General features: G+C 38.5%; 1 protein-coding gene across 5 annotated transcripts in view; it reads left to right on the top strand.

Annotated features, from left to right (window-relative positions):
- CUNH1orf87 (chromosome unknown C1orf87 homolog) overlaps positions 1–14,761 on the top strand; it is a 52,811-nt gene that overhangs the window by 10,597 nt on the left and 27,453 nt on the right. For 3 of the 5 annotated variants that reach the window (XM_089515277.1, XM_089515278.1, XM_089515279.1), the window contains exons 2-6: positions 817–954; positions 4,633–4,852; positions 8,417–8,542; positions 10,422–10,685; positions 14,408–14,517. In XM_089515277.1, the coding sequence (XP_089371403.1) occupies positions 848–954; positions 4,633–4,852; positions 8,417–8,542; positions 10,422–10,685; positions 14,408–14,517 (827 nt within the window). In that variant the 5' untranslated portion in view covers positions 817–847. The remainder of the gene's footprint in view (positions 1–816; positions 955–4,632; positions 4,853–8,416; positions 8,543–10,421; positions 10,686–14,407; positions 14,518–14,761) is intronic. The other 2 variants (XM_089515280.1, XM_089515281.1) reach the window with 2 other exon arrangements.

Genomic DNA, 14,761 nt, shown 5'->3' with positions numbered 1-14,761 from the left:
AATAATATCTAATGAGAATGAACCTGACCAAAACAAAAACAGTTTGGCTCATTCCTACTTCTAAAAATAGTTCCTTAGCTGATCCCATAGATGTAGCTATGGGGAGGAGGAACATTGCCTCCATCTGTTTTATCGTACCATTTCCTGTATTCCTATGTATTTTATATGTATTATCCTATAATAATAATAATAATAATTTGTTTTATTTATATACCACTATTCCAAAGCTCATAGCGGTGAACAGCAAGTAAGCTAATTAGCAAGTAAGCTAATTTGCCCCCAACAGTCTGGGTACTCATTTTAGTGACCTTGGAAGGATGCAAGCTTGAGTCGAGCTTGGGCCCTTTTGCTGGTCTTGAACTCGCAACCTTGTGGTTTCGAGTGAATGGCTGCAGTACAGGCATTTAATCACTGCGCCACCAGGGCTCCTTATTTCTTAGATTGTACACCATAGGCAGGTTTACTCTTTTATATTTATTGTTTTTATGTACAGCACTGTGCAAATCTACAGTGCTATATAAATAAAGAATAATAATAATAATATGAATTCTGCTCTCCTAAATGAGTTTTTCTTTCAGTCCTCAGATTTAGAAATCTCACTGCAGAGAATGAGGCATTAAAAACTGTTCATATGTAGAACTTTTATATTTGCAATGTTCTCATTTGTATCATTGTCTGCTCCCATTTCTTTAGATGCCTAAACTGTTGTTGGCATTCTGCTTAGTACTTTACAAAGTTTTGTTTTTAAGAGAATAAAAATGGAAAATGCTTTTGAAAGGAATCTCTAAAATGATACTTCTTGATACTGTATTACAGGGAAGTGGCATTTTGTCAAAAAATCTCAGGAATGGCTTCAGTCAGGAACATCCCTTATGGGTTTAATGCAAATTATGAGACTGTCACAAAGATCATTGGGAGCAAATATGTCCGATGCTTTGTAGAAAAAAAAGATGGGTAAGTATGATCTCAGGAATAAATATATTTTCAAATACATCGCAGGGGCAAAACAGACAACCAGTTTGAGTGGCCAAAGGCCACTGCAGCCTCAATCAATTCCTGTTCAGCATGGGACCGTGGCAACCTGATGACATGGAACTTTACTGCACAGACCCAGGAACGGGCCCATTGTGTTGCAAAAAGGATGTGTTCTGGGAACATGATGGTCTTTACTGCATGCAGGAACGCTGCAGCTACTGCCGGGCATTCCTATCACTTCCCCAATCCATTCCAGGGGGCACAATTTCCGAGAATGCTTTTGAACAGTTCTGGGAAATCGCGCTCCTGGAATAGATTGGGGACGTGATTGGAATGCCCAGCAGCAGCTGCAGCATTCCTGCGTGCGGTAAACTGCATTCTGGGAACCATCACATTCCCAGAACACACCCTTTTTGGAATGCAACGGGCCCTTTCCTGGGCCCGTGCAGTAAAGCTCAGGGTCTCAAAGCCGGCTGCAGGCCACCAGCAAGGAGTGCTTTTTGTGCTCCTTTTTCTGGCTGCCCTGGGCCTTGATCCAAAATTAATACATCTGCCAGTAGGGCCCATTCAGTGTAGAATTGTTTCTATGGATGTTAGCTATGGATTACCTCCTTATAGGTAATTAACAGACTGATTAACAGATAATTTTGGTGTGTGGTTTTCTTGTTGTTATTCTTGTTGTTGGAATGCAAGTATTTCCCTGAGGTAAGTTGCCCTGAGTTTAGTTGTTTTGTACAATCTGTATGTACTGTAATCTTATTTCTCCCAATAAAGACCACTTATATTTGGGGAGGGGGGGGGGGCTATAAATGACAGAATCCTGTTGTTTGCATCATTAAAGGCCATGCTACTTTGGCATTCTTGGAGCTGTAGTACAAAAAAGTAATTTTTCCAAGCTCTGTTTATACCACTACTGGTAGGACTAAAGGATAATAAAATATGGTTTCAGAGATTTTGTTAAACCAATATACAGTGCTTCCCATTTTAGGAATTAACTAGATAATTGAAATACTTTCTCGCTCCTTTAATTTAAATGTATTCATCACCTGAAGCAACTTTGTACTTTAAATTCACTAATAAACTCTCATTTAAAAATACAAGTGAGAAAAATTCTAGTGCTGATATTATTTCTTCCATTAACAACCTGACAGTGGATTTACAAAAGCAAAATTACAGAGGAAAATGTTGTTGTTGTTATTGTTGTTTTGCACAATTAAAATAGCCCAAATAAGTATGAACATTGTGACAAGTATAAATATGAATTGCTGCCAGTCTTTTCTCTACTTGATAATATATCAAATAAATTAATTGGATGGGATGGTTTTATGCATGTAAGAGAATAACATGAATAACAGCCAGGATCCAAAGAGCTACTTAAGGAATGGTCAAGAGATTCAATATGCTTAGTGGAACATTTATTCTAGAGATGTAATTCTTCACTAATTTTGTTCTTGAAGAAAGCAACAGGTAATTTTAGCAATTTTCTACCTGCCATAAGAAAGTTGTCAAAGACTGTACCATTTTTGAAGACCATTCACAGTTCAGGGTTTACTCTTTGCAAATTTTGTACATGGTAGGGGGAAGCAAGCAGAATTTTCTGCACAGGAAACACACAGAAACAGCATTTCTAGGGAAAAGGCTGTTTCCTGTGCAGAAAATGCTGTTGTGAATTAATAAATCCCAAACAGCAAAGTATCTCTTCAGTCCAGGATTCTCATCATCAGGGTCTTCTGACACTGACCACACAAAATTTTGGACTATGTTCTAAATATTTCTGATAATCTTTGCAGTTATAATTTATTCTTCCCTCCTCCTCCTCCTATTTAGTGATGCCATAATTTACTTTTAAAATTCCTCCTAGCTTCCAGAAATATTTCTTATGCAGCATAAAGAAGCCCTATTACACAGCATAGAGAAGTATTCTTTCACACACGATTGCTGGCGAGTAATGGTGCCTGAAATAGTGAGGCCATCCTGACTGGAGACTGTAATCCAAAAAAGTAACTTTCCCAAGCTATAGCTAGAAGAACATTGTCAACCTTCTCTTGCTCAATGAGGTTGCCATGAGAGTCAGGCCTTTCACATGAAGACCTGATCAAGTGGAAGTCTGTTTTCAGTAGTTTCAAACCATTCTCCCTCCCCCTTGCATTTCAAGTGGAAGAAAACACAACCTAGCCATGTTTCAGAATAGATATTTCTGAGAAAATGTCTAGAGATTTCCTTTCTCTCCCCCCCCCCCCCCTGCCCCGGTCCTCCTTGCAAAAGAAGCCCACTTTGCAGGATTTTCTACAACTGTTCTGCATCATTTATTATGACTTGATATGTGTGGAGTGGATGACACCCCCATGTTCTGGAATTCATAAAGTCTGACTAATAGTGGCTGAAAAAAGTGATAGGAACAGCAGAAACCACCATTAAAAAAAGAACCACAAGGAAGAAAGAAGGAAGGTGTACAATTGCCTGCTAATGGAAAGCTCCATCTCTGAGAAACTATTGGTGAAGCTTTATCCCTCTGCAGAAATGTGGCGAATTCTCTGTCTACAAATTGGGTAGAGGGTTTCTAGATTTGGACCCAGTTGTAAAGAAGAGCATGGAAAGTTACTTTTAAGAAGAATCAATATATAATGATCCTTGGCATCTGCTGAGTTTTGGTTCCCGAACCCCCATGGATACCAAAACCTATGGATTCTCAAGTCCCATTATATATAATGCATAGTAAAAATAGTGTTCCTTATATAAAATGGCAAAATCAAGGTTTGCTTTTTGGATGAGGGAGTATTTTTAAACCATGGATGCTTGAATTCATGGATGCAGAATACATGGATACAGAGAGCTGACTGTAATGGCACCCTGAGCAGAGGTGGGGTGACGCTTTGAGTTCCAGAACATAGCCATACAGCTGCTCAGCATGCTGTTATATTAATTCCTCTTAAGAGTAAATTTCCAAGTTCTGCTTTGTCCCTGGGCACTGCCCTATCTTCTGGACAATTTTTTATAGAAGAATCTGTGGTGGAAGAGGATGGGATTTGTTCAGTTTCTCCATATTGTTAGTTTGGCCCTACCTTGTTGGAACAAATGAGCCAACACTGAATTTATTTTGTATCATGTTTCTTGGCTTGACTCCTACTGATATTAGCAAGTCTTCTGAAAACCTCTCTTATTAATGCCAATTTGGGATATTTTTTTAAGGCATATACCCATTTTCCCATGCAGTCTGAAGAAGATCTTATCCACAACATGTGAAACCTATAAGCTGGTAACTAGAGTAAACATAGTGACTCAATGATGTCTGCACAAGTGTTGAGTTACTAAATTGCCAATGATAAAGCGGGCCTACTTTAGTTCTTACTTACAATTTAATTTAGGCCATAGAAGGTAACCTCTCAACAAAATAAACAGAATTGCATTATTATTATTATTATTATTATTATTATTATTATTATTATGGAAGTTGCTGTGCTTAGAATTACATGTACTGTTACTACAGTGATTAAAGACAGTCCCTAGATTTAGACTTTACACTTTACTAATACAATACTTATTTCTACCCAGCTAACAAATGCTTCAAGAAGCGTGTACTGTTATGTAATGTGAATGGTTACAGAATATGATTTGCCTACGTATCAATAGATATATTGTATGCCTGTTTCCTGACAGCAAAGCAAAGGAGGGTGTGAAAGCTGAGACACAAACCATGCTCCAAACATTAGCCCCATGTAATACAAGGCAGACACGTGGAAACGCTCCAAGCCTCAATAAACCTCCTTGTCAACAAATCAATTATGTTCTCAATGATGAACAACAGAACAAAGGTGAAAAGGAAGAACATAAGTCTAAACAAGCAGAAACGAGTGATAGCAGATCTGTGGGCAGCAAAGTAAGTTGCTCTAACAGTCATGATTGCTGTTTCTCATGGATTTCTCATAGGGATGCAGGAGAAATATGCCCCATTGCCACTTTAATACTAATCAGTCTAATGTGACACATCCATACTAATACCCAAAGCAGAAATGACATAATTTCTTCTGTTTTCACACTTCTCTGAATCTTCCTATGCAGTTTTCTAATTTAAAAAAATTAAGCATCAAAAGAAACACATACTAAAATGCATACATAACTGACAATTTCATGTAAAAAGCAAAATATTAGGGGGAAGATGTTTTTTAAGCTATGTATATTAGGGTCATCTGTGAACAAAACTGTGTTTGAGTTTTAGTGTGGATTTTAAAAAAAAGGATTTCCACAAAATGATTCAAAAACTTGTGCTTGATAAAATGTTTATGTTACAGAAACGTACAGTGTGCCCCTGTTATACGCGGGCAAGTTTTATGCAGCTTCCAGCATATGCTAGAAGGAAGGGAGGTGCGTGCCGGAAGAAAACAATGGTGCACACTCCCGTGGCATGCGCCCCACGTGCTGCTGCCACACCGCTGTGGGAACGAGCCCCATTCATGTTGAATGCGGCTTGAGCATCTGCATTTTTTCCCTTACACGGGGGTATGTATGTCCAGAATGGATCCCCCACGTAAGGGAAGGGAGGACTGTATCTGTAGTTTCTACTCAGTTCTATCCTATTTCAGATTTTACTTTTTATAGGCAGATAGGTTAAATAAAAAATGAATAGCATTAACTCTCGGTCTCCAGCAAAAAAGAATACAGTACTCTACTATACATGGTGGAATCATATGATCATACAGATATTGTTGGATGCAGCTCCCAGCATTCTTTACCATTGGCTATACTGCCTGGCATGGTAGAAAATGTAGTCCAGCAACTTTTGGAAGGCCCTATGATTTCCATTCTTGCTCTGTTGTGGCTAAATAAAGAAAACACCTCTGTGTCAAAATACAATATTCACCTTGCCAAAAGCACTTTACTTTAGAAATTGTTTGCTCCTTTTGCTTCCTTTTCATAGCTTGGTTACATCCTGATGTTCATTAGACTTTACTCCTTTCCCCTATTTTTTAGAAATATTTTTTCATTCTTCAATGTTTTTGTTGTTTCATACAGACTCTAAGCATGAGACTTTTGTTCATTCTATAGTTTAGTAACCCAATGCTTTATAAAGGTAAACATGATGGTTATATAGAATCTCATTTACTTTAGACCAAAGACTATATATGATTCAATCAACCCAGATAACAAACCTCCTCATAAATGATTACAGTCTGACCAGAACAAGTTCTCACTTTTCTCTGGCATCTCAATATGTGTGTGAATGTGTTATACACAGGGTTTAAGATATGGCCTAAGAGGTTTTCTAAAATCATCCTTCCATCATATATCTTATGCTGTGATGGGGATGATAATGCCATCAATTCTCACCTTCAAAGACTGAATTATATTGACAAGTTGGTAATTGACAAGTTGGCTCCCACAAAAAATTCTGGCAACTGAATGGCTGTTTGAAAAAATACCTATCTCTTACATAATCCAAAATCATGACCAGTTAGATTATAAACATGGCCAGTATAATGCCTTGTCATATATTAGCAAGAATGATTTGAGAAATACCCTGAGCCATGAAGTACAGAATGCAACCCTTTATCAGATGTTTGCGCTCAGCTTAGATTAATTTGTAGAGGCATGCAAAATGGGGTGAAGATGTAGACCTTGCATGCTTGGGTGGACAGGGAATTAAATGTGTCAACAAGTGGCTTCCATATTGGCAGGGTAGTGAACCTTCTTTGGTTTCACCTCAAACCTTAATGGAGATATCCCCCCAAAGGGGTTTAGCACTTCTTTTAAAGTTCACAGTAAACCCAGAGCAGATTAGCATCCCTGATACACATAATTTACCACTGAATGGGCTATTAATTTCACCTGTTATATGGACACAAACCATATAAAGGTTTGTTCAGGTAATGAGAATGAACTTGACTGAGTCTCAGATGCAAACAGTTTCCTTGACCTTATTTTACTCATTTGACTGAAGGCAAAAATGAGGAAGAGCTAGGAAACATAGGGCCTATACAGACAGGCCCAAATAAAACTGCTTCGGGACACTTTGGAGGTATGCTGTTTAAATGATGCATGCGTCCTAAGAGGCCAAAAGCTGTGCCGAAGCTGTGGTCCAGTCCTTAGGACTGGAGCATGGCTTTGGCATGGCTTCTGGCCTCTTGGGGCACATGCATAATTTAAACAGCATACCTCCAAAGTGACCCGAAGCAGCTTTATTTTGGCCTGTCTGTACGGGCCCATATTTCTGGTTTAAATTCACTGCAATTCATCATAGCATGGCGTAGTAGTTTGAATGTTGGATTGATTCTGGGGACCAGGGTTCAATTCCCGGCTCAGCCACGTAAAACTAGTGGGTGCCTTTGCGCAAGTCAACTCCCTCAGAATTAGCAAACCCTCTCTGAAGGAACTTGCCAAGAAAACCCCATGGTATTGCCTTAGGGTTGCCATAAATCAGAAGTGACTTGAAGTCACAGAACAACAACAATAACCGCTACACTACAAGCTACAACTTCCGGCCTCCTCTTGTTTCAATGGAACATACTTTAGACTGACTATAGTTCCTACTTTTGATATAAAACAAAATGCCCTTGTTTAAACCAGGAATGGATGCTTCTACTCTTTTGCTTGCAGAAGTGTCCTCATGCCCCAGACTCAAATAAACTTGTTCCAGTAATGTGTAATCCTAAACCATAGTTTAGAGAGTGATTGCTGGTGAGATACAATTGTGAGTGAAATACAACTTTGCAACTGCCTACAATAAATAACATAATTAATGTTAATGTTTATTCATTTTATGTATTTATTTATTTATATCACATTTGTATCTTACCTTTCTCCAGGAAGTTATGGACACTTTATATAAAGTTTTCTCATTGTATTAATGTAACATTCCTGAAATTAAGCTGAGTGATAGTAACTGAGGAGTTTATCACACTAGTGAGATCCCACGGGAAAATGGGATTTAAACGAGAGTTAAATTAGAGAAAAACCTGGAAATGCCCAAAGTTTATCACACAAAAACACTGTTAACATAAAATAACATGAAGTTAAACCGAAGTTAAACCAGAGAAAAATGGCAGCTTTTTACTTTGGGGAAATGCCAAAAGTAAAAAGGTGGTGTTTTTCTCCGCTTTAACTTCGGTTTAACTTCGTGTCATTTTACTTTAGCAGCAATTTGGTTTGATAAACTTCCTGACTTTGCAGGTTGTGTTTCAATTCAAATTTAATTTAATTCTCATTTAAATCCCATTTTCCCATGGAATCGCACTAGTGTGATAAAGCTCTGAGACTGGTTAACATCTGGAAAGGTATTTTATTATTAGAATTCTGCAGAGAAAGCATAAGCCTAGTTGGCTTATAAATTATAGACTATTTCATACATTACAATTTTTCTTATTCAAAGTGTTTTAGTAGGTGCACTTATTTTACACAATAAATGTTTTTCCTTGATTGCATCCCTTCTAACTATTCATTATTTTAGGGTCTGAAACCAGTAAATATGCATTGTGTCACTGCTCCTTCTGGAGACAAGTCTTTGTCTTACATTCATACTCTCAAAAAGCCATCTGTTGGACCACAAACTTCAGGACAACATGAAAGACAAGAGGTAAATAAATATGAGTAACCATGACTTTCTGGCTAGTGGTTGTAATATACATTTTTAGGGTGCTTATGCTCAAAGTGCATACTTTGGGTGTACAGAATTTGCTGCTTATCATTTTTTCTTAATAATCCAGTTATTATTTGTGAGCAAACATGTATATATATATATATTGGGGGGGGGGGGAACTGTACTACTTTATGATGTTATTTTTTAAGTTGACACACAAAGATTGGTAATTTGAAGGATAATGCTCTCTTGAGATGTTTGTATGCTCTCGGAACTTGCTACTAGCTCTCGTGTGTGTGTGTGTGTGTGTGTACCTTCAAGTTGTCTGTTGACTTATGACAACCCCGTGAATTTTATAGGGCTATTTTGGGCAAAGAATATTCAGAAGTGGTTTTGCCAGGTCCTTCCTCTGAAATAAAACCTACATCACCTTGTATTCATTGGTCGTCTCTATCCAAGTACTGACCAGGGCTGACCCTGCTTAGCTCCTAAGATCAGACAAGATCTGGTGCCTTTATGGTATTTAGGCATGTCCTTAGAATTCCTGTCCTTCTTACTTCTGTATGGATTTCTACTGGAGTGTGTGTTTGAAGTTAGCATCTAAAACATCTCTTGCCTTTTTGCACATGAAAATGGAAACAGCCATTTTACTCTTTGCCTAATAGACTATGGAGTATTTTTTTAAAGAATCTTGAAAGAGTTTTTATATTTGCAAGAACAAAACACTTGCCTGACATCTATGGTCTGGATGCAGTGCCTTTTGAGATATTAGATTTACCATATATACTCAACTGTAAGTCGAGAAATTTATGCCCAAATATTGACCCTAAAATCTGGGGTTGAATTATACAAGGGTCAATACAGTTACCATGGCTTGAGATTGACTGGAGGACAGTTAACAACAACAATAACAAACAATAATAATGCTCATAAAGCTCCTTTAAAAAGTAGCCCTGATGTCCCACTCTCCATGCCTCAGCAGCACTTGCTGAAAGAGCTACGAGGCACCAGTGTGAGTGTGCATGTAGTGATTCCCTTCTCAATCCTATCTCCAAATTTTTCTTTCTCCTCTTTGCATTTCCCCATTTTCCCTCTGTTTGCAAGCTGATCTCCAAACCTTGCCTCTTCTTTGCATTTCCCCATTTTCCCTCCATTTGCAAGCTGATCTCCAAACCTTGCCTCTTCTTTGCATTTCCCCATTTTCCCTCCGTTTGCAAGCTGATCTCCAAACCTTGCCTCCTCTTTGCATTTCCCCATTTTCCCTCCATTTGCAAGCTGATCTCCAAACCTTGCCTCCTCTTTGCATTTCCCCATTTTCCCTCCGTTTGCAAGCTGATCTCCAAACCTTGCCCCTTCTTTGTATTTCATCATTTTCCCTCGGCTTGGAAGCTGATCTCCAAACCTTTGCTTCTCCTCCTTCTCCTCTTCCTCCTCCTCCTCCTTGCATTTCCTCTGAAAACAAAGCTTCTCTTCCCCCCCCCCTCCATTTCCACTTTGAAGCCAACCTTAAAATCTGACTCCTAAATTCTGCCCTCGACTTATCCACGGGGCATGTCAAAATCCAAGATTTTGATCCTAAAACCTTCCCTCAACTTATACATGAGGTTGACTTGTACACGAGTATATATGGCATCTTCTGCTTCTAATTTTGTGGAATTTTTAATTTTTAAAATTTGTTCCAATAAGTAAAAATTATTATTTATCGGTGACTTTCTCAGTGGCTTTCCCTTGGCTGTGAAACCAGGTGCTGAAGAGGGTACATTTTACCAGGAATGATAATATTTTCTGTACTGATGTGTTTTAAAATTGTCTCTTTAATGTAGTTCTGTTTTAATACTTGCATTTGTTGTTGTTTTTTTAAATTAAAAAAAATCAGAATATCATGGAAGACTCAAGAGAAATGCATGAGGAAAATGATTCCCTTCTGGCTGTCCTCAAAAAAGAACTTGAGCTTTATTCTTTGAGCTTGGCTGTATTAGACAAGCTGAATGAAGAATGCAGTATTTTGGACCCCAAAGTTTCAGAATTTCTATCTCAGGCACAGCTGAGCCACTTGCTCCTGAAGCATGAAGTCCCACTAAAGTTACCAACAGTCAAACTACTTTTCAATAAATTTTTAAATGCAAATGATCCAGAATTGGTAAGTTAATGCAATATTTTTCATTGTGGCCAAAATGCTTGTAATTTGGACATAATGGGTGTACGTTAAAAAAAATGCTTGCGTTTTAGTAATACAGATTATATTTCGTAAATATTTGTAAATATTATTCACTGCCATCAAGTCAACTTCAACTCATGCTGACTTTATAAATGAGAGACTTCCAAGTCATTCCAACTCGTGATGACCTTATGGATGAGAGATCCATCATCAACAGCCCTACTTAGGCCTTGCAAACTCAGGGCTGTTGCATCTTGAATAAGTCTTTCTTTTTTTCCTACTGCCTTTCATATTGCCAAGCATTATTGTATTTTCTAGTTATGTCTTCGTATGGTATGTCCAAAGTATGACAATCTTCATTTAGTCAACTTGGCTTCCAGGTAGAGCTCAGGCTCTAGGACTCATTTATTTGTGCTTTTGGCAGTCCAGGCTATCTGCAGAACTATCCTCCAACACCACATTTCAAATGAGTTGATTCTCCTCCTATGCACCTTCTTCACTGTCCAACTTTCATAGACGTGATAAATACAATGGCATGGACAATCTTGACTTTATTATCCAATTATAAGACTTTACACTTCAGGATTTCATCTAGTTCCTCCATAGCTGCCCTTCCAAATCCTAGTGTTCTTCTGATGTATTGACTGCAGTCTCCATTCTGATTAATGACTGAATCAAGGTATGGAAAAATCTTGAAAGCTTTCAGTGTCTTCATCCTTTACCTTAAAGTTATGGAAATAATCTGTGATCATTTTGTTGTTGTTGTTGTTTTCTTAATGTTCAACTGGAAACCTGTCTTTGCACTTTTTGACTCCAGGTAATGTCTTTTTACTTTCCTCCCTGACAGTGTCCCTGGTTTCAGTCTAGCATTCTTCTGGCTCCCAGTCAATTCAGCTTGATAGTGCAAATCTATTTTTATGTTATCTTTAAATTCTGCATAGATGTTCTTCAAGTTGTATTTTGGCACAATTATTTGGTGTTCTTTAGCTTTAGTCAAATTTTTATATTAGCAGTTCATGGTCTGTGTCACAATCTGTTCCTGGTCTTGTTTTTGCAAAGAGAATGGAGCTTCTCTATTTTCTATTTCTAATTATGTAATCGATTTGATTTCTATATTGGCCATCAGGTAATGTCCATGTATATAGTCACTTTTTTGGTTGCCTGAATAATGTGTTGGCCTCATAAAATTCACTCAGTCACTCTCTTGCTTCATTTCTTGATCCTAGGCCAAATTCTCCTACCATGTTTGATTCTGCCCCCCCCCCCCCCTTTAATTTAATTTAATTTCCATTCCAGTCTCTTTTCATTACTGGGATATCCTGTTTTGGTGTATGAACAATTCTTCTTGGACTCCAACATAGAGCAGTTAGTTCCTCTTCTGCCTCTGTGGCTGGAGCATAAATTTGGATTATGGTAATATTGATGGATGTGCCCTGAAGTCATATTGATATTATTCTATCAGACTTTGCATTATATCAATTGATTGTTCTTGCTACATCTCTCTTTGCTATAATTGTCACTCCATTTATTCTTAGATTCTGTGTAAAGCACTGTGTAGTTATCTGACTGAAAATGTCCCATTCCTGTCCATTTTAGCTCACTCACCCAAATATTGAAACATTTATACATTTCATTTCTTGTTTTATAATGCCAAGCTTCCCCTGATTCATGTTTCTCACATTCCATGTTTCTATAATATGTGTTGTGCAGGTTCAGACTTTCCTTTCACCTCTGAGCAATGAACAGCTGAACATCCTTTTCAACTAGAATCCAGTTGCATCATTAGCTACAGTACTATTCCCGTAGTTATCTCTTGTTTCATTTTGGACTGTATCATCATAGGGTTTTCATAGTATATGCCTTCAGGATTAGTATACCATTGCCTTCTTCTGCATAGTATTAACTAGCATTAGCTATTGTGCCAATGTCATTCTCTCTGAGAGATCCTCTACCAGTATCACCTTTCACTGCTGCTGCTGCTGCTGCCCAGTATCTGTTTTGCACATTTAGTTTGGCTTCTCAGGAAAAGCCTGTCTAACATAGGAAACTGTACCAGCAGCACTGCTACCAGCAGCGTAGCCTCTTGCATCAGAAGGGCAAGCAGTCTCACCACCATAGAAAGGTTGTACCATAGTGGATCTTCTGTTGCTATCACAATCTATTTAGGAGGCACAGATAACTGCAACAAATAAATAAATAAATAAATAAATAAATAAATAACATTTTATGTTTCAATTATGAGAAAAGCAGCAACACTGTTTAGATGTACAGCATTGTGCATAGTTAAACTGTAGGATTTATTATCACAAAATGTGGTGATGGCCACCAACAAGGATGGCTTTAAAGTAGACTTAGGCCCTGTGCACATCAGCATCTTTGGCTGGATTGGGGACGGAGTTGGGGCATAGTATCTACACAACACATGCCCCGGCTCCACCCTCAGGATGGTGTGAAGCTGTGCACTGCACCATATAGCACACAGTGTCATGGTGCTCTCCTGGCACTGCATCCACATGATGTAGCACCAAAGGACAGCTGTAAAGCCACGGTGATGAGGGCTATTGTGCCCTTTGCAGGGCACAAAAAGAACCTCTTTTTATGGCTCCCTTTTGCGCCCTGCAGAGGCCATATCAGGGCCACGGCATGTGGTTGCTGCGGCCCCAATCTGGCTCTAAAAGGGGCAGCCTGCACAGCCTGTTAGACCAATTCATAGAAGATAAGGCTGTCAGTGGGAAGGATGGCTACATGCTGTCTCCAGTATCAGAGGTAGTATGCATCTGCATATCAATTGCTGGAGGTAAGATTAGCATGAGATACCTATTGCCTTCATGTGCTACTAACAGACCTCCCATAGCCGCCTGGGCTGGACACTGGAAAGCAGGATCCTGGACAAAGGGTAGCCAAGAGTGGGAATTTTGCAGCCCATATTGCTCCTGAGACTGGTTTTACAGCCTTTCAACTCTGCCTGGAACTTCTTCCAGTGGCTGCTGGTGGTTCTCATGGTAGTGGGACATAGGGCCTATTCTGGGCTTTAGTCTGAATGTGGGATTGTGCGACTTGAATAGCTCCTTTAGAGGCCAAGGTAGATTTAGCACCCCATTGATCTGTTGCCATTGCCCTCCTGCCAGACAACAAAGGTTTAAAAATGTCCCAAGCCCCACCAAAATAGTTAGTTGCCAGTACTGCCACCACTTCAAAAGTATTTCTCATTTCTTCAAAGTAACAAGGTAGTTGCTTGTAGTTATGGGGAAAAAACAACCCTCAGTGTGTTTCATTCAACAGCATGAGATGCAGCATTAGCCAGCACCTGAACCATGTAATATTCCACCTCCATCACTAATAAAGCACATAATTGTTATAATATCATAAGAAGTTGTATTTAAAGCACAAATCAGTGAAATTATCCTTTGTTACAAAAGTGATGTTACAAAAGTAATGCATATGCTAATTTTATAGTGGGAAGAGGAATTAATTACAAATAACATTTATCTGTAATAATTACTTACATAGCATTGTTACAGATAAGCACAAACAAACTCATCCTAGCATAATTGTAAGGGTTAATTATTTTATTTGTTTCAGTAACAAGTGTGTTACATTTCCATGAAGTCAATTCATCCAATGACAGAAGCATTTTCCTATACTGTTGGGTGTTGGTGTTTTGAACTACCTTTCAAAATTAAACTTCCTTGCCTCTCTTGTAGGTAAATTATAAAAAGTTGTTCCGGTTTTTAAGACTAGTGGCAGAAAGTCCAATGCAGCAAACACATTCCCTTCCGGAGAAGACACAGCATGTAAAGAAACAGAGGACAAGGTTCTGTTTTAATTTTCAGCATACTTTTTACTGTCAATAAATGAGCAATGTATCTTACAGGGGGGGGGGGGGGATCCTCCTCTTAGTCTCCATCTGGTAAATATCTAATAGGGGCTGTTATTATAAGCCACTCAGAAGGATTCCAAATGAAAAATTGGCTCACTTATCCACAGAAAATAATTTTATGTAGTCCTTAAGAGGACAGATTTTTCTCTCCCAGCCGTCCAAAATCCCTGCTAAGGAA

This window comes from Sceloporus occidentalis, unplaced genomic scaffold (assembly GCF_023333645.1).
Source record: "Sceloporus occidentalis isolate IW3139 unplaced genomic scaffold, rSceOcc1.0.p SCAF_3, whole genome shotgun sequence".
NCBI classification, from domain to species: Eukaryota; Metazoa; Chordata; class Lepidosauria; order Squamata; family Phrynosomatidae; genus Sceloporus; species Sceloporus occidentalis.
The sequence above is the reverse complement of the archived record's forward strand: the minus strand, read 5'-3'. Positions and strand labels throughout refer to the sequence as shown.